The sequence below is a fragment of the Arachis hypogaea genome, chromosome 1, assembly GCF_003086295.3.
Source record: "Arachis hypogaea cultivar Tifrunner chromosome 1, arahy.Tifrunner.gnm2.J5K5, whole genome shotgun sequence".
NCBI lineage: Eukaryota > Viridiplantae > Streptophyta > Magnoliopsida > Fabales > Fabaceae > Arachis > Arachis hypogaea.
Window position 1 is genome coordinate 100768887 of NC_092036.1, and position 20510 is coordinate 100789396.

General features: G+C 32.2%; 3 protein-coding genes across 4 annotated transcripts; 1 reads left to right on the forward strand and 2 right to left on the reverse strand.

The window, feature by feature from the left end:
- Positions 1-316: 316 nt before the first annotated feature.
- On the forward strand, positions 317-2357 carry LOC112703234 (organelle RRM domain-containing protein 1, chloroplastic). The gene has a single exon (XM_025754592.3). It carries the CDS (start codon positions 994-996, stop codon positions 2116-2118), a length of 1125 nt encoding a protein of 374 aa, XP_025610377.1. The 5' UTR covers positions 317-993; the 3' UTR covers positions 2119-2357.
- Positions 2358-5119: 2762 nt separating this feature from the next.
- LOC112703240 (ATP-citrate synthase beta chain protein 1) lies at positions 5120-10489 on the reverse strand. Of its 2 annotated transcripts, none has more exons than XM_025754604.3 (17): positions 10095-10489; positions 9131-9243; positions 8911-9013; positions 8726-8791; positions 8513-8636; positions 8290-8424; positions 7943-8003; positions 7786-7862; positions 7507-7662; positions 7279-7407; positions 7014-7146; positions 6811-6938; positions 6488-6593; positions 6298-6374; positions 6126-6196; positions 5750-6034; positions 5120-5607 (listed from the first exon to the last, which is right to left on the reverse strand). In XM_025754604.3, exons 2-17 carry the CDS (start codon positions 9228-9230, stop codon positions 5532-5534), a joined length of 1827 nt encoding a protein of 608 aa, XP_025610389.1. In that variant the 5' UTR covers positions 9231-9243; positions 10095-10489; the 3' UTR covers positions 5120-5531. The 2 variants fall into 2 exon arrangements, with proteins under 2 accessions (XP_025610389.1, XP_025610395.1); XM_025754610.2 differs by lacking the exon at positions 10095-10489 and adding an exon at positions 9519-9643.
- Positions 10490-17100: 6611 nt separating this feature from the next.
- LOC112778957 (pterocarpan synthase 1-like) lies at positions 17101-17760 on the reverse strand. Its single transcript, XM_025823247.3, has one exon. It carries the CDS (start codon positions 17727-17729, stop codon positions 17187-17189), a length of 543 nt encoding a protein of 180 aa, XP_025679032.1. The 5' UTR covers positions 17730-17760; the 3' UTR covers positions 17101-17186.
- Between the last annotated feature and the right edge of the window lie 2750 nt (positions 17761-20510).

The window sequence follows — 20510 nt, forward strand, 5'->3', positions numbered from 1 at the left end:
CTTTTTTTAAAATAGTGCCAAACACATAGATTGTGACTTTTTATAATCCAAAAGTTAAAAAAAAGTAGCTTCTGCTACTTCCCAAACGGGCTCTTAGTAAGTTAATTATATTAGTTAATTGTAATAAGGGAATATAAGTCCTATATTATTTAGGACAGTGAACTTTGTGTTATGTATTGGTCCCACATCGTCCAAGTTATGAAAGATTTTTCTTCTTCCACTAGTATAAATAACTCATGTACCTTTTATTTATGAAATAGAGTTGAAGTTTATTTGAATATAGAGTTGAAATTTATTTGAATATGAAATAAATTGTATGCTTATTTTTCTCTTATACAATGTGTACAATGGGTTATATGAGTTACAAAATAAACATCACCCATAATATTCAGAATAACCATCCGAGTACTAAGGATAATAAACATCTCATGTCACCATAATAAGATTATTAAAGTAGGTTTATAGCTATTTTTTATCATAGTGAGTTGCTAACCTAACCAAGATTGATGAATCTAAATTATGTCACCATAATAAGATTATTAGTCTCGTCAAGATTGGTGATCCAAGTGAAGTCCCGGCCTAAAAAATTATTAACTGGTTGAACTGATAACATACCAGAGTCACAAACGCAGTCGAGCGCCACCAACAGTGTGATAGAGCTCTCCACTCTCCACTCTCCTTAGTCATAGCCCCAAACCCCTCCACTCTTCGCCGGCGGAGCGACACAACAACAGTGGCATCCCGTTCAGCCCTCGCGACACAGCAACAGTGGCAGTGCGGTCGCCTTCTCGCCTTCCTCCGTTCCGTAGCCGCCGCCTCCGTAGCCACCGTTTCCTTCCACCGTTCGCAGCGCCGTCACCTTCTGTGCAGTTCGCAGCGTCGTTGCCTTCCAGAGTCGAAACAGTTTAAAAAACCGAAAAACCAAACCAAACTGCAGCGCAAACACCTCAAGTTTCGGGTTAGCCCTTTTTCTTATCCAAAAGGGAAAATAAGATGGAAGTTATGTCTTTTTGTGTTACATTCACCAAATTTCATACATTTGCCTTTCTGAAACCAAAAGTAGCAACAACCCAAATTCAGGACCTTTCACTACCCAATAATAGGAGCAAACATTCCAATCCTTATTCATCTTCTTCTTCATCTTCAAGAAGTATAGCAGCAACAGCAACACTATACCCTTCCACCACACAGAAGAACCGCCACTGGATGGTACTCATGGAGCCTCCAACTCACGGTGTCACTTCCAAGTCACAACTCATCGATTATTACGCTAGCACTCTCCACAAAGTCCTTGCCAGTGAGAGAGATGCTCAAATGTGTATATATGATGTTTCCTGCGATACACACTTTGGTTTCTGTTGTGACATTGATCCACAAATAACCTCCCAACTCACAAGTTTACCGGGGGTCTTGTTGGTTAGGCCGGATCCGGATTTCAGTTCTTCGGAAAAGGACTATAGTCTATCAAGTGGTCACGAAGGTCTGCTATCGAATTCAAAGCATTGGCTTGTTAGAATTGATAAACCTGCTGTTGGGATTGTTACAAAGGCTCAGATTGTCGATTATTTTGTTCAAATATTGACCAAGGTCATGGGAAACGAGAAGGATGCTCAGATGTGCATATATCATGTTTCTTGGAAAAAAATATTTGGTTTTTGCTGTGAACTTGATGACGACTGTGCACAGGAGTTAGCTGGTGTGCCTGGTATCTTATCAGTTCAACCAGATAATAATTTTGAGTCAGAAAATAAGGATTATGAAGGTAATAACTTAGAAAACAGTTTGAGTCAGGCAGCTCCCCTGCGAACGAAAAAGCTTTTTGTGACAGGACTATCGTTTTATACATCTGAGAAAACCTTACGCGCAGCATTTGAAGACTTTGGTGATCTTGTTGAAGTCAAAATTATTATGGATAAAATTTCCAAAAGGTCCAAGGGTTATGCATTTGTTGAGTACACCACAGAGGAGGCTGCAAGCGCAGCATTGAAAGAGATGAATGGCAAGATTATTAATGGATGGATGATAGTAGTGGATGTTGCCAAGACTAACCCACCAAGGCACAACAGGGATCATGTCAGGCCATCAGTTTCACAAGCCAAAAGCCTTTTAAGGTATTAACTATTTCTAGCTCTCCCCTCTTATTTATCTCAACAAGATAATACAAACCGAAATACTGTCAAACATAATAGAATTATGTGCAATTGTTATAGTAAACTATTCTCAACCTTAGGAGTAATTTCTATTTTATTTATGTTTATCCTGTCCAGAGAGTTAAATCTTAATATATTAGTTGACTTGGGCTTGTATTAGCAAAAAAAAAAATTATATTAGCTATCTTTTTATATTTTATTATAAAACTGTCATATTTTATTAGTGTTACACAATATCCAATAAACAAAAATAGTAAAGATACTAATAGCATTTATACATTAATAATCTCTGTTAGTATTCATACATTAATAATAAATTACTTTTACAAAATCAAAATAATAAATTACTTTTAAAAAATCAAAATTTAACCAAATCGGACTGAGTTTATTATAAGACTTTATTTAATGAATTTTATTTATTTGTTCCAAAATACTTTTGGTATCAAAGTGCTCTTCAAAGTTATTAATACTAGTATTTGAATAACTTTATCACAAAAACTATATGAATAAAAAAACTATTAATATCTTCACACACATCATTTTGTTATCTTTAAACTACCAAAATAGTTCGCAAAAATTTATATAATTTATATCATTGAACAAATATCTTTTATGATTTTTTTAATGATTATTATGTAAGTATGATAAGAAAATAAAAAAATGAAAGTTTCTCATAATAGATACGAATTAAACAAAATAATTATTAAAAAAAATATTTTTCGTATCTAAACAATTTTGGCATCTAACTTTATCTAACTAATTTTAGATCACGTATTTTTTTCTTTTTTGTCTTTTTTCACACTTTCTCTTCTTCTTTTCTCCCACGTGCTTCTTCTTCTTCTTCTCGCGCTTTTTCTTCTTCTCACACTCGGTTTTAAGCACGTCGTGTTCTTCCTCTTCATTCTCTTCATTTTTTTCGCGTCTTTTCTCCTTATCGTCATTATTTTGTTGTTATTGCTGCTGTATTTTTTGTTTTTCACTCCTTCTCTCCCGGTAGAAGATGAGGAGGAAGAATTTTAAATTGTGCAGAATAGAAATGAACCGAACATGTTATTATGGTGAAACAATTGTATACTACTAAATGAATGGAACATTATCTATTATATAAATTTAAATTCGAACAGCTTTCTGCATAATGAACCGAACACGTACTCATGGTGAAATAATTATATAGTACTCAATGAACGAAACATAATCCATTATATAAAATCAAATTCAAATCTGCATAATGACTCATGGTGAGACAATTGTATAGTACTAAATGAACGAAACATAATCCATTATATAAAATCAAATGCATAATGAACCGAACGCGTACTCATGATGAAACAATTGTATAGTACTAAACTAACGAAACATAATTCATTATATAAAATCAACTTCGAAACACCTCTGTCTACAATTTAGATATTATCAATTCAACTCAATTCAGATTCAGAACACCTACGTCCATTCAATTCAATTCAATTCAATTTAGCAATTGCATTCCATTCAATTCGATTGAAAAAATAATCCATTAGCAAAATGTTGGTATTGTTGGTGATGACGATAACGAAAGAGGAGAAGAAGAAGAGAAAGAGGAGGAAAAGCAAAAGAAGAATCTACGTACGCGAAAAAAGAGGAGGAGGTATACGTGAATTTGAATTTGAAAGAAGAAGATGATATATGCATGTATTTGAAAGTAGTAGTAGAAGAAGATGGGAAGGGGAGAAGAAGAAAAAGCGCGGGAGAGGAGAAGAAGATAAAGCGCGGGAGATCAGAGGAGAAGAAGATAAAGCGCGTATTGGACCTACTTAAATAAAACTTGGATGAAAAAATATTTAAATGTGTAGCATACCTTTTAAAAAAAATCTAAAATGCAACAAATTCATCGTCAATGTTAAAAAGAAATGTTTATATATTATTAACATTTTGAGTAATGGATTAACATACAAATTTTATCCCAATTATTTATATAATTATCAATCGAGTAATTAATTTAAGATAATTTATTTATAACTTTTATTGTTATTTTTTAATCTAAAAAATTTACAATTTGAATTAAATTTAAATAAAATTTACACAAAATTATCATAATAGTTTGTTATAAAATTAAAAAGCTAAAGAAAGATAACTAATTATATATTAAAACTAAAAAATGATCATTTATAAATAGTAAGGATAATAAAAAAATTTTTGGTAACTCTAAGGATAATAAATTTGAATATATTTAAGTAATATTAGATAAATTTCCTCATATATTCATGACAGAAATGTAATAAATTCTAGAACAATCAAACAACAAATCATTAAATATAGTATAACAATTGAGTAAATGATATGGTTCATTCATAAATAAGTGGGTTAATTTACCCTAGTGCGATGCTAGAAAAGGAAAAAGAATATATAAAAAAAATCGGGCTTTATTTCCCTCTCTTTTGAGAAACTAGGTACTTAGGTTGAGGTAGGTTTATTTAGTAGGAGTTGGTTTCGTGCACATCATCAATAAGCCATAAGGGCGTGCACGCACACAATTTTTCCAGTCTTGAAAGATACATTGATACAATGAACAAAATGGAATCTAGGTATATTTTCCTATTTTAGGTGTATCTATAATTATATTACTTTTTAAAGGGAAGTGAAGGCTGCAGTGTTCAAAACTTGAAATTTTCCCTTTGCCTTAAACAGAGAGCCTCGTTTTATGATTGTGATAGTCGCATCACTATTTCCTGCCATGGGTGATCCATCTCTAGGAGCAAACAATTGGTATTGTAAGATATGCTTAGCGGAACTGAGTTGTTATTACATCCCACAGTTAGCTTTTTCCCCTTTCCTTTCTCAAATAATGAGATTATGTACGATTAATTTAAGAGATGTTTACACAAATTTAAGGTAGTTATGCCGAATCCGATGTTGCTAAAGCAGCAACAAATTATTCAATCGCTTAAAAAGTAGATTAAGAAATGTACGTGAAAATAGGTGAAGCTAGCTTTGACTTGTGGGTGCACCGTGCAGTCGTGCAACACAGAAACAACTTTATTGCAACTTACAAGATTACAATTCTTTCTTACTTGAGCATAAAGTCATAAACATACAGGTGCAAATTACAAAATAATGCGCTCGAACTTAGTGATTGCTCCTTTTTGAAGCCACAATTAGATCAGGGATCAAAGTTCTAATAAAGAAAAAAGAAAAACTTTAAAATAGACTAAATTATTTCTTAACGGAATTTTAATATAAATAACTTACAATGGAAGATGACTAGCAAACAATAGACCGTAACACTAGTCTAACGGCACAAAACAAAACCAAAAAGAATATATCCCTCCAGTATTATGCACTATGTCCCAGCATATTGCTGATTTAATGCATGGAGAAGTTCTTCAGTCAAACTAAATCCCCTCACTTTGTGTAAAGAACATCCTCCCATGGGTGGCGGTAGAGCGGCTGCTTCAATCTCTTTTGGTCAAACGTATGCCTGAAATTTTTAAAGAGGAACATTAACATCGTCTAACTATTTGTATATATGTACGTGTATTCAAAAACTGCTTTGCTCTACAAGATGTTAAAATAAAAAATTGCACTTGATGAAAATTATATAGTATTGAACTTAAACTCACCCAATCAGACCAATGGAGCGTGCCAGAACAAAAAGCCCATTCAGATAGCCGATATCCACAATTTCATCAATCTCTTGTTTGGTGAACATTCCACTACCAGCAAGAAGGTCCAAGAAAAGGGACCCAATTGCACCATCCACGTTTAGAACCAAGTTATTTGCCTTGGTGAGGGTGTAGTCTTCAACTTGGACAGCATATTCAATGTATTTCACAGAAGGAAAATGCGTGCGAGCAAACTTCTGTAGCAATTCGACTCTCTTATCTTTGTTATCCCTGCTCTTGATTCTATTTTGCAGACCAAACCAAGCTTCATACATTTAGATTTTTATGGAAAAAACATAATAATTATAGCACAGAGACAGGAAGTATGCATTACCTGTGCCCTATTCCTGGCACACGAATGCCTTTCTTCTTCATACTTTCTACAAACTCATAAGGTGTAAGACTCTGCAACAAGTAAAAAAAAAACAGTTATGCATGTTGAAATTCTAGATGGGTATCAAAAGCTAAAGTATACCAGCTTCATAAGAAAGGCCTATTGATCATACCCTGTCACAAGCATCCTTGAAGTAGCGAGCAGCATCATCAACAGCACCCCCAAATCGTGGACCGATTGTAAGCAACCCTGTTTTAGAAGCACATTTCCCACCATTTAAACCAAATACTAGCATAAAGAATCACTGTCTCCTAAAGATACTAAGCATACCTCAGCAGTAAAGAGACTGAACACTGTAATACCTGATACAAGACAAGAGACAAGGTCCTTCCCAGCCCTTGCTGTCACTATGGCATTGTGAGCACCAGAAACACAAGGACCATGGTCGGCACATAGAATTATGCATATCTGTCCAATGTAATACATCAGCAAACTGAGAAGCTGGAGGAAAGTATTCAATATTTTCTTCGAAAAGCGGTATCTAAATGAAAAACTGGCAGCACTATGACATACTTTAAAAAGGCTTGAGGCTAAGCACAAGCAATTGCACATATTTTCGAGACAGATATGCCGAGAAATGAAGGGACAGAAGAAGTTTAAAGGACTGGAGCATTAGATAGTCTACCTCAATAAATTGAGTGCAATAGCGGGGAAGGCTGCGTTTGAACCACAAAAGACAGATAACATCACCCACACCAAAACCCTGTTCGATAATGGAAGACATGGGTACACCAGCATAGCACGGCTCCTCACCTAAAATATGGAAGAGAACCTTAATACAACTATCAAATCTGTGTCTAGGAGACAGAGAGACAACTCAATGTATACCTCTGTCATCAGAGATGGTGGAAACGATATGAGTTGGAGCACGGACTTTTCCATTCCTAATTGCAATGCTAAGGTCCTCAGGGATAGGTGGAGGGGTGAACTCCTTCACTTCTGTGATATTCCCTTCTTTAACCTTCCAAGAGGAAACTCAACCATGATGCTATAGCTAAGGGAAGAGAATTTTATAAAACATTGCTCCCTTCTGGGGCTGGGGAGAAGGTAAATCTCAAAGAAAAGAAAATTTCAAAGATACAAGTGAACTAACCAACTTGTCATATGTTTCCTTTATTGCATCTTCAAAAGATTCATATGACGTGGGAACAACAGCTCCAGCTTCCTTTAGTGCCTGATTCTTTGCTTGAGCAGACTCCATTTCACCACCACTTTTGGCTCCCTTGATTTATGGAAATGCCAACAAATATTAGGAACTGCTCCTCTTATATACCAGTGTTTTAATTGTGAAATAGTGAAAGATAATGAAGCAGTGACGTACAGCATGACCAAATTGTACTTCAGATTTGAAGAGTCTTGCACAGGTTCCACTAACCCAGGCAACAACTGGTTTTGTTACTTTCCCTTCTTTTAGGGCTTCCACAAGAGAATACTCATCACGCCCACCAAGTTCCCCAAGTACTACCATCATTTTGACCTGAGGTTTAATGTGAATCAAGACTAATCAATGACAAGAAACTGATGATGTCTTAATTACAAGCAGTCATTTATGATTGGTTGACATATATGCAGTACCTCCAAGATAAATGCAAAAATTTACCTGGGGAATGTTGTTAAATCGCAAAACATGATCCGAAAGTGTGGAACCCGGAAAAACATCTCCTCCGATAGCAATGCCTATAGCCACGGCAGGATATAACTCAAAACAAGCAATACAAATACAAAATCATAAGACTAGAATTCAAACTCAGTGGTACCTTCATAAATTCCATCAGTTACACGAGCAATAGAGTTGTACAATTCATTGGACATACCACCCTGCAGTTCAAAAAGTTGTTTTCTCTCAAAATCATCAAATATGTCGTCAGAACAGGCCAAGAGAAATAAAGCTCAAACTCCGAATTTATTGTGACTATAACTACCAGTTGGTATAGAAACAATCCAGTTATAAAATCTATGCATATCATGTTTAGCTAAACTCTATGCATCAGCAAATATCTTGAACACCTTTTGCACCTTGTTAACACCATCTGAACAAGGTTTTTCCCCAACACAGGAGAAAGATGAAAATGTATATTTAACAGAAAATTGATTATAGACATACAGATTTAGAAACAAATCCGACAGATCCAGGCCTGTAGAGCTTGCAATGAATTATATTGTCGATTGTTCCAGCTGTGTCACCTATCTTAAAAGCACCGGCTTGAATGCCTCCAACAGTGGCTGGGCCAATAACAACCTAGTATATCAACATTAGCTCAAAATAAGTATTCCAGGATAATCTATTCAACTATTAGGTAGGTTTGAATTTTCATTTCTTCTCTAACCTTGTTGTTTGCCCGGGCATATGCAATTAATTGCTTAGTGTCTAACTCAGGTACACCTTCGGCAATAATAGCAACAACTCTGATTGTTGGCTGCTTCAGAGCAGACAAGGATGATGCTGCGGCACTGCAAGTATATCAAACTTCACGTTTACTGTGCAAGAACAAACCCAGAAAGGCCTCGAATCAAATCAAAACAGCAACACCACCACTTACCTTCTAAATGATGCAAAATTGATGAACACATCAGCAGTAGGATGCGCAGCACAAGCTGCTTCAATGCTGCAAAAGAAGAAAAACATACTGCTATGAACACATTGCACTACGACAAACAACAGGTTATATAAGCAAAATCTGAAGCAGGGAAGGGGAATTTTTAAATTATGCATGAATATTCATACGTAGAATGAACTGGGATGGCAATTTCCTGTTGACCAAAAAAGAGCTTCTGAAATCCCTCAGAACCAGGATTAATTATTCCAGCAACTGATGGTGTTTCCCTGCCTATAAATAAAAAATTGGAGCTTTCATTAAAATTGAAAACTAAACAATGATCAGTGTGTAGTCATATAACTCGTTAATGTTTGTGTGGAGGAATATGATGAAAGAGTCGACACAAACCACAAAGAAAGTCAAAATCAAGCATCCGCTGGATGGGTAGTTGCTTGTAGTTGTAGAATAAAGCCTGTGTGTTACGGGAGAATAATTGTCCTGTCGCCATGACAAAGATATACCTGGTGACATACGAGTGAATTACTTTCTAGTTGCAGCAGAAACCCGAAACAGTAAAAATATAAAATTTAATAAAATTTAATAATATATCCTGTATAACAGTCAAAATCACAGACAGAGGTAAGGTTGATATTTAAACTTAAACATTAGTGAACTAATACCCTTAATAATATTATAGAAAATCATTCCAAATTCCATGATACAAAATATGAATAGAAAAACAAAGCAGACGCGGGAGTTAGAATGCAGGAAAAAACAAAACAGGAAGAGAACAAACCAGAACGTGAGGCCTCTTTAGCTTGAAATAAAGGGAGGAAAATAAAACACAGTGAGAGTCAGGGGGGAAAAATGAATTCAAAACATACATTGACGAAGAAAAATGGACCCTACCCTATCACTCACACTCTCGCGATCGCAATCAAATGAACCATAATAATAATAAGAAGAAAACAATTTTTTCAACAAAACAGATCCAAACCAGGACAAATATTAAACTATACCAAACAGTTACCCCAACGAAACGGACGTGACGATAGGCTTTACTAATTACGCATTAAATTAAACCAACTAAAATCTAACGTTCATCCAACACATGAAAAGCAAACCTCAGCTACCACAAAATCGAAGCGTAACGCATTTAAGATCCAAACAACGAACGCAAATACAAAATTCCGAATCCGGCATTTCAAATGAAACATGCATGAAAGATCTAGCGAATACGAATGCGAATGCTCACGAATAGCATGTGGAATGGAAGTGGCTAAACGTGAACCCACACACATGACAGGGAGGAGGGAGATCTGAGATTGGAAACGAAACGAAGAAGACGGAGAGAGAAAGAGAGAGAGAGTACCTGGTCTTGGCTTGGTGTGGGGAATAGAGTGGGAAGAGAAATGCATGAAAATGGGAGGGAGGGGATTTATATGGCAATGGCAGTGAAAAGGATTGAGTGTGTCACGTGGCGCGTGGCTGTTAGTTAGCTCACGAGTCACGACCTATGAGTCTATTATGCATTTATAACTGTGACTGCTCTTATCGTTCAATTGCAGACACTGCCCATGTCTCAACAGATTCATGAACTACGGACGCTCTGGGACATATTTCACACGAGGCATTGACACGTGGGTTTTTTGTGTTTAGAAAAAATAAATCAAAAAAATATTTTTAAAAATACATCATCTAAGCTACGGTATTAATTGAAAAAAAAAATCTGATTTTAATAACAAATAAATAATAGATTTTATAGCCAAACATGTACTATGCAAATAACTGATATATACTAATGTTTTGTTTAGTTGTCTCGCGATTTGTAGTCAGAGCTTGTGACCATGGGAGTAGGGGATTCATATTCCCTTTTTCCTTATTATTTGTTAAAAAGAAAATTCTGCGGTGAAAAATTGTCATCACACGAATGCATATTCATCTTTTTTTTTTTTTATTGGAGCGGTATATCCAGATGCGAATATAATGAAGCCTGGACGAAAATTGAAATGGTGAATATTTATCTACAGTTCTACTCCTAGAAGGCTAACAAGCGTAGCAAGCAGCAGTCTTAATTGAAGTTATTACTATTGCCTGATTACTAGTTATAGGGCGTGAAGGTTTAGGTAGGGATAATTTGATTAATTTCGCTTCAGGCTTAGCTTACGTACACATTTTAATTCTTCAATATACCGCGGCCTTCAACTAAACTAATAAATCAAACTTTAAATGCTTGTATTTTGCGTGTTGGACAGGAGGGGAACTCAAAGTCAAATTAAAACAGATCATCAGTTTGGTGCAACTACGGCCTCAGGGCGCCGTATCCTTCCTGCTGCCTATTTGTGTTATTTATCATGTCGAAAATTTAATGACTAATTTTTTGGATATTACAAAAGCACAAAATACACAACTCTTTTAAGCAAATAAGCTCTATTTTTATTATTCTCTGTGAGTATAAAACTCAGAAAAGATAATTAAAAAATACAGTTTCCCATCTATCTGTTTACCTTTTAGTTTTAAATCGAGTAATGCTAATTTATAACTCCGAATAAATTATTGAGTAATTGTTATAATTTGTTTAACAATTTTTTTTTATAGTTCTTTCATTGGCTAATAAATTATTGCATATACAAAATAATATTTAAATTTTCGACTTTTATTTAAGCAGACAAATAAGTTAATCACTCAACCAACTTAAATTTGTTGATTTTACAGTTTTATTTGTTTTGCCAATTTTCAATTCCTAATAAGTTATTTAACACTTTAAATTATATAAATAGTACATAATACTTGTTCTAGACCATTTCTATAAGTCTAATACTAAGAACTAGGTTTAAAAGTATGAAAAATTTTAAGAAATTTATTTGATAGTTAAAATTTTTTTTAGAAATTTTAAAAAATATATTACAAGGAGGTACTAACTTTTCACCACTCGTTTTATTTTTTAATAACTCAATTTTATGAGTTTAATATTATTTATATAAGAGTCTAAAATCATGAATAAAATATCTTATGAAAGAGAATAAAATACTTTAGTAATATTAGAAAGACAAAAAATAATCAGCTCAAACAATTCAAATTTACTTTATTTAGTATTTGTTTATTATAGAATGCATTAGCCCAAAGTAGTAAATTTTCCTAAATTTTGACTAATATTTGTTGTTAACAAATATTTTCGCTTATAAAAAGAGTAATTCATGGAAAAACAATTTACATAAGAAAAGTTTATAACATCATAAAATTATAATATATGCATTATTTTAAATACGTATGTTCAAATATAATTTTTATTTTAGTCTCTATTATAATTCATGTTAATTTGAGTATTAAAGTCTTATAAATACACCACCATCATAAAAATGATAGAATTTGAAAGATTAAAAATTATATATATATATATATATATATATATATATATATATATATATAAAACAAACTATCAAAATATAAGTTTATAAATGATTCGTTCGGGATCACTTCCTCACATAAACACTTCAACAATAATACAACATAATTTTAATATAAGTTTCTCTCAACAATAACATAACAATATATTAAAAAAAGAATAACACTATATATAACATTAAAACATATCTATATTTTCTATGAATTCTCCTAATAAAGAGGAAAGAAAAACTCTCGCTCAAAATCTATAATGACTTATGAATTTTACTCAAAAACTATATCATATGCAAACCTCTATTTATAAGTAAATATAAGTACCTAATGCCTACATCCTTAATATTTAATTTAAGAATAGATTTGATTGTGGATAACTTATATTTGCTACTTGCTTTTCAATTCTTGAAGGTTCCATATTTTTCAATGTTTGTCAAAATTTACAACTCATGTTTCACTTTAGATTAAGTTAGCTTTTTCTACTTAATTCTTCTTCCTTCTAGTATTCATCAGGTGGTGCTTTTCACTCAATAGAGTTCAAATTAATCAAAACCATAAAATGACAATTGAATATATTTTTACTTGTCAAACATATATATCAATTTGTATAATCTTGTTCTTGTGCAATTTGATGAATTCAATTTGTCACATTCTTTTGGACATTTGAATGAGTTACCATATTAAAATTTTTATAATCTTCTAACAATTGATTATGATAAGATTCGTTTAATTTCTAACAAAATGATACTAAAAAATTTGTATCGCTAATTAAAATAACTAATATACAAAAAAATAAGAGTAAAACTTGATCTCTTGAATTAAAAAAACTTGATCATTCACAATTATTTAAAAAAAATCACTTTGATATAAAATTATTCATTTTATGAATGAAAATATAATTTTTAATAATACTTAAAAACAATTATATTAAAATATAATATCTAAAATATTTTTAAAAAATATATTTAATATCTAATTATTTTTATCGTATTTTTAATTCTTTTATAAATTTATTACCATTCATATTTTTTAAAATTATTTTTATTAATGATATAAACTTTTAAATATTATTTTAGTAATTTATCCGAAATATATATATGCCCCAATTAAAATGGTCCCTGATGTAGCATATTTTTGTATGAATTCAACGAGAGAATCTACTATTTTGGGTTAATAATAAATAAATTTTTAAATTAAAATTTCAAATTTAAAATTTTGAATTTTAATTTTTAAATTTTAAATTATTCTAAAAAGTAAGGATTAAAATAATTTTATAATAAAATATTAGCTAATACCAATTAATCAAAATTTAATTACCTGTATTTTTTTTAATTTAATTTGTATACAAATTCCCACCGCCTCTACAAATAAAATACAGGAGAAAGTTTTGAATGATATGGATAGAGGAGATACAAAATGTTTTGGAACATTTTCGGCAGAAGAAGATTAAGAATAGAAGAAGAATGCGGGACGGGTTTAGGGATTAGGGATTAGTAGGAAGAATAATTAAGAGTAAGAGAGATAAGCTAGCTAATATTGTCTATTTAATTTACAAATTAAATAATAATGTGGTGTTAATTTAAATATGAAATTAGTTTTTCTTGATAATTCTAATATTATCACTCCTCTTTGCTAATTAAGGTCTCTTAACTAGTTTTCAGTACTAATTAATTTTGATTTAAAAAAATAAAATAAAATAAAATATAAAGTATATAAAAAAAAAATTCCTTAATCTCTTAAAATGAATAAGATTACGTGAGTGTTTTACTTCTATCTAAATCGAATTTTAAAAATTCAGATTTATGTCCCAGTTTATTCAATTTGATTTATCATAAACAATAATAAATCAAATTAAGAAATTTTGAATTAAGAATTTAGGATACATGTAATAAATTGAAGTGAATAATTTCGGTTTACTAGTGAAGCCATGTTAAAAAGTTACATTCCATAATAAATGAAAGGAACTAGTTTCAATTTCCTTCTAATAACTAAAAATGTTAAGTACGATTTTGGTATCTAATATAGAGGTCGAAAATTTATTTTGTTTTATTTTAATCTTTTTTTTACTATAATTATCTCAAAAATTTTAATTTGTTTTAAAATGGTTCTTTTTACTAAATTTTTTATTTTTATTACCAAATTATCCTTAACTAAAAAATTATAGAATAAAATAAAATAAAAAAAAGAAAAGGATGAGGGAGGGAGAAAGAGAATGGGGTGTGGTCGTTTCAGGGAAGAGGGGGGAGGCAGAAGAGGGAGGAGAGGAAAGGTCGCTGCTTCACGCCGCCCCGCTCTTCGCCGTCGCCGCTACTTCTTGTTGCCGTCGTTGCTTCTTTCTTTTTTAGCACATACACTAACGCCAAGAGAGGAGAGAGCAGTGGGAGAGAGAAAAAGAAGAGAGGAACAAATCTCTCCACAGCGCCGCCGACCACCACAGCGTCCTCCTCGTAGCGATTTGTAGTCCGCCAACACCGCATCGCCGTTCACTGCCGCAGCCCCCTTTTCCCACCACCGCCGCAACCCTTTTTCTCTGTTTCAATTTTTATTATTTTTTCTTTAATTTTTTAGATTTAAAGGATTTCATTGTTGTTGTTGTTGATGCTTTTGGTTGCTTTTGTTTATTCCTTGTCTTCCATTGTTGTTGTTCATGCTTTGGTTGCTTCTGCTTCTACCGACTTCTGTTTTTGCTTTTGTTTTTTGTTCTGTTTTTGTTGTTGCTCTGATTTCATTATCCATTGTTATTGTTGTTGTTGTGATGGTTTCAGTGGCTAAGAGAAGGGGGTTGAATCTTAGCCCCTTTTTCTGCTTGCTAACACTTGCTGGACTTAGAGGAAACTTTTCTGTTTTTAGCTCGTCCCTAGCCACGAGACATTTTCATTTTGTCTCGTCACTTGACACGAGACATTTTTTATTTTTCATCTGAACAGTAAAAACAGAATTGAAGTAGGAAGAGAGATAGAAGATTACACCCAAATATATCCTGGTTCAGCTGCTAAGTGCAGTGCAGCCTACATCCAGTCTCCATCACAACCATGATGGAATTTCACTATAATCATCCAGATTACAAATTGTAAAGTGCTAACCCAACTTACAAGGGGATTCCCACAAAATCATGAAACACAACATAGATGAACAAAGGAACTTTCAGACATCTATGACTTTTTCTTTTAATTTTGCACTCTCTGCCTTTTTTCGCTCTATGGCTTTTTCATACAAACCTCACTTGTTTGCCTTTTTCCATGAGACTCAAGACATGACAAAATTAAACAGAAAAATATTAAACAGAATACATTGAAGGAGAAGAAGAACTGCTAGCTTAGGTAGCTCTGAGACTTCTGTGCCCTACACTCTCAAATCTTACTCCTTGCTCCAAGCAGTGGCTGTTCTCTCTTTTTAAAGAAGAGGGAAGCATCCACACTTGAAGCCAATGCCCAAACCAACTTCTTCCTCCTTCAAGAAATAGAACTGAGATAATCCTGCAAAACCCAACATGCAATTACCTCTGGTTCTTTCTTGATCATCACTCTTCATCAATCCGAGCTCTCCATCCTTGGCTTGCTCTCCAAGATGGATTTCTGGCCCTTGATGCTTCATGATGATGATGACTTCATCTGCTTCAATCTCTGCCTCAACCATCACTTCGTTACTCTAGCTACTTCCTGTAGTGGTTGAGCAGAATCAAAGACAAGCCATGCTTCAAGAATCTCCCTTGCTGGCCGAATCTTCTTCCTTCTTTTTGAGTATGAAGGATCCAAGATTACCTCACCAAATCTTACCACATTTGGTGATTATCTCAGCCACAACATACTTTTGGTTTTCTTTTTCTTGCCATTATTAACTTGATGGCCTTGAAGCATGCAGTTTCTTCTTTTTCTTTTTGGTAGCTTAGTGTAGCTTTCATGGTTGCTGTGACATGACCGAAGAGAAGAGAGAAAGGGATAAGAGAGAGATGAGAGAGAAATTTGAACACTAGCTAATGGGTAATGATAAAGTGAAATTAAAGTCCAACTTCCCTTGCATAAGGTAGTGTGCAGCACTATGGCAATCAATCAATTCAGCTGCAAATTTTTCTCTCATGTTTCCCATGCAATAAATGACAATTTAATGAAATTTGGAATCCATCACATGGTATAATGCTTGTATCCGTTGGAAGCATGAGGCAAATATTAACATTTGCTTTTCTGATGAATTTGAAATCAAGCATTGGATCTTAAACATATAACACAGTTGGGCTTGGAGCAACCAAAATCATTCTAGCCCAAGTAGTTTATTTTCCATTTCAGCCACAAGAAACTAACTCATATTAATGCTGAATATTTTAATCATTGGGCTAGCAACATTTCCTTTTATTTCAGCCCAATTTAAAACACTATATTGTCTCGGCCACAATAATCACAATAAATTAATATCAAGGCTGAATGTTCATAAGCATATTGGGCTTGCACCAGAATTTTATTTTCGACCCAATATTAAAAACCTGCAACAAAATTATTAATCAATATATGTTAAATGAAAATCAGATTAATAATTTTGTAATTAATTATTTTTAATAATGTTTAGTCATCACAAATATTAATTTAGAGTTTTCCAAACTTATCATGTTGTTTTGCTGATTGTTGTTGTTTGATTGTTGTTATTCTGCTTCTAATTTTTGTTTTTGCTTGCTTCTATTTCTGCATTTGTGCTTCTACTTATGGTTAATGTTGAGGAAGAAGATTGAGGAAGAAGAGGGGAGGGAGGAGTATTTTCGTTCAAATAACAATTTTAAAACTAAGTTAAACTTTTGAGACCATTTTATAACAAAAAAAAAAGACTGAGATCGAAAAAAGTTTTTAACCTCTACCTTGAAGATCAAAATCGTACTTGATACTAACTAAAATTAACGAGTCCAACACATTCGACTTACCAATACAAATGAGGATAGTTAAATAATCGAATTCTCTTAATAGGAAAAACTGTTAAATTATATTTTTGTGGTCTCAAAATAACTTGTTGAAGAAACCTATTGATAGATCTAGCGCAATAGTTCAACTAATGACAAAAGATTTTAAACTACAAAATCTAATTAATAATGTTTGACCGTTACATTGAGTTTAAGCGTTCCTCTGAGCTTAGCTAAATCCTTGAACACCGTTTCCATAACCCCATACCCTTTGACGAACCGGAAATAACCGGTCCCAGAAACAATACCAAATTCTCGTTCCTTCATTCCGGATATATCAGAGCCTTGAATCTCCAACGTGCTTCCTTTGAACTTTCCATCGGTGAATATCACCGAGAATGCCATGTGCAACCCTTTTCCGTCAAGCTGCGAGTTTATGTAAAGTCCCTGGGCCCTTCCGATGACTTTTGAGTCGACGCTGGGTCCCACTGTTACTGGGTCATCCACCACTGCAACGGTGCCGAAGTGGAAGATGTTGGAGGTGGGGCCTGCCTTTCCGGCCACGGTTGCCGCGGTTGTGTCTTCGCCAGTGAAGTGTTCGTGGACGTAGAATGCGAGGTTTGTTTGATTTTGTTGGAGCTTGGGAAAGGTGTAGGCTACGTAGATGATTGTAACGGTGAAGATGAAGAAGAAGAAGTTGGAAGTGAGGTTCATTGGGGTGGCCATGGCTGCTCTCTAATGGTTTGAGCTATAGCTATTGCGCATGTCATGATAAATTTCACTGTTAGCGTTGATTTAATTATGATTATTTGCGTTGATGATGACGACGAAGATGCTTATGTCTTGATTAGTTGATATTCCTCGCGGGAAGCAACAAAAGATTATGTTATAAGGTGCCAGCTCAATAATAGGAAAAACATCTTTTTAAAATGAAGAAAATTGGTAAGATAATAAAATAAATGAATATTTAATTACATTAAATTTATAACTTTATATTTCATGATGTAAAATTTATTACTTTAATTTAAAAATAATTAAAATATTTTTTTCTTATTTCATCAACCTTTTTATTTTAAAAAAGATTGATTATTTTCACCGAAAATAATATATATGTAATTTGTTAGATTTTTGAAAAATATATACAGACAAGTTCTATTATAGTATTATTTCCACTAGAATTCGGAGTAAAGTGCTTACATAAGCTACAAAAGAGGAAAATTAATCCCCCGTATTAATTCCTTTATATTAATATCTTTGTGCTATGAGAAGTGCTAGATAAATAATAATTATCTTGAATAATATTAACAACTATTAAATATAAGTACATTAGATTCTAGTTGAATGCTACTCATTAAATTTACTCTTTTAATTCTATTAATTTATATTGTTCAAAAATGTTATTAGTTACGTACCTATACTTTTTTTTATATAAATACTTACGTTATTTGCTAATTATATTAAAAGGATAAAGTTAAGAAGGTAATAATTTAAAATTATTTTATTTAATTTGTTAACATACATAGTATATATTTATTATATTTAAAATTATCTATTATTTTAGCAATAATTAAAAAATATAAAAAAATATAATACAAAATAAAATATTTTCAAAGTATTTTGAAAAAAAATTAATATTAGAAGTTCATGTGTGAATTTTCAAAAAATGTTGGTTTTTTAATAAATATAGAAGGGTGATTTCTAAAAAATCAAAATGGTAGGAGTGATTTGTAAATTTTTTAAATTTTGGAATCTAGATGAACTCAAATTTTTTTACTTGAAATTGGTGAAATGTTTTCATAATTTAATATTTTATTTTAAAAATACACCAAATCAATGGGGGCGAGTTGTGTTTTTTTTTAATGTGTAATCTTGCATGGCATTTTGTGTTTTAGTTAAAAAAAATAAAAAAATAAAAAATAGAGGCTCACATGCATTTATTTTCATGTAAAATTAATAGTTAAAAATTATTAAATAATGCTTTTGTTAAATTTAGTCACTAATTAAATTTATTAAATTATCTAATGAATAGTACTATATAGACTTAAATAAGAGTATTTAAAAAAATATTATTAAATTTTTTGTGTTCTTATTTTCTTAAAATACTAAAAAAAACTAGAATTTAAAATTAAAATTTTAATTTTACTCTCAGTCACTAAACGTCACTCCCAATCTCAGTTTCAGGTCGTTCCAAGAAAATAAAAGCAGAGTTACGGTGTGAATATTGAATATTTAGAGTACCTTTGGTTTATATTTTTATTTTATTATTTTTATAAAATTTAAAAAAATATATTAAAAAATTAAACCAAAAAATAAAAATACAAACCAAAAAGTAGCCTCCTTATTAATAAAAATACAAACCAAGTTTCACTGCAACGGAGACGAAAAAGAAGTCTTCCTGTGTATATATGTTGAGTTGTTGCATTAAAGCAATCCTTAACGTTTAAACAATAAAGAATAAACCATTCTCCGTTATTGGATCACAACTTCTCCCATTGAACAACGTTTTCGTTGGACATTTTCGTGTCTCAGTATTCAAAAATATTTTTAAACTTTTAACTTTCATAAAATTTGGACGGATCTCTCTATCAGACCTCAACAAAAAAGTATGACGTGACTTCCGTAATACTTATTACTGCGTATGTGTGGGTCACGTGTACGCGTCGCCTAATAAACTTCTCTCTCGTACGTACACGTCGTCATGAATTTAACAAATTCTTATTTTTTCATAAATTCTTCACTTTGCATGCTTTTTTTCATTTCTTTTAAGTCATTCTTGCCTTCAAAACTTTAAATTACTCAAACAAACATATCAAAGTATCTAATGGGAGAAAAATAAATTAAATTGAGCAATTTAATAGCCTATAAAACATGTTTTCAATCATTAAGCACACTTAAGAAAAATTTACAAAACCATGCTATTTTAATAAATAAACGTGAAAAAATTGATAAAATCTACCAAATTCAATACAATATAAACTATAAAATTATGGTTCATCAACTTTCTCACACTTAAACATTAGCATGTCCTCATGCTAAACTCTTGTGGTTTATCAACTAATATGCAAAATGCGTCTACTTATTTGGTTAAAATGAATCAATCTCCAAGAATATATATGAAAAAGTAGGGCTAAGATAGTATGATGATTTATGAATTCCACTAATTCAAATATCAAAATGAAGTATAAATATACTTGCAAGAAGAAAGCTCGTGAAAGCAAGGAATAAGGGATTGTGTATCGAATCTTCACCGGAAGTGTTTGCACTCAAATCTCTCTGGTTTTTGAGGGTCGATTCTCTCCATTCTCTACTAATCTTGCTTTTTAAGGCTTTTTCTTCTTCTACCAATCAACATATATTCAATGCATGGATACACATATCAAGAGGTCATTTCAAGGGTTGTAATGGGGTTAGAGCTAAATTTAATTTACTTTTCTCCCATTCAATACCTTGATATGTTTGTTTGAGTGATTTAAAATTTTGAAGGCAAGAATGACTTGAAAGAAATAG

Excerpts from the sequence above, each read along its gene's own strand:
- LOC112703234 (XM_025754592.3), top strand. The coding sequence starts at position 994 with ATGGAAGTTATGTCTTTTTGTGTTACATTCACCAAATTTCATACATTT.
- LOC112703240 (XM_025754604.3), bottom strand. The coding sequence starts at position 9,230 with ATGGCGACAGGACAATTATTCTCCCGTAACACACAGGCTTTATTCTAC. Across the intron at positions 7,408-7,506 it reads AAGTACAATTTGGTCATGCT|GGAGCCAAAAGTGGTGGTGA; the intron begins GTACGTCACTGC and ends CCATAAATCAAG. Across the intron at positions 7,147-7,278 it reads AGGAAACATATGACAAGTTG|GTTAAAGAAGGGAATATCAC; the intron begins GTTAGTTCACTT and ends TCCTCTTGGAAG.
- LOC112778957 (XM_025823247.3), bottom strand. The coding sequence starts at position 17,729 with ATGGCCACCCCAATGAACCTCACTTCCAACTTCTTCTTCTTCATCTTC.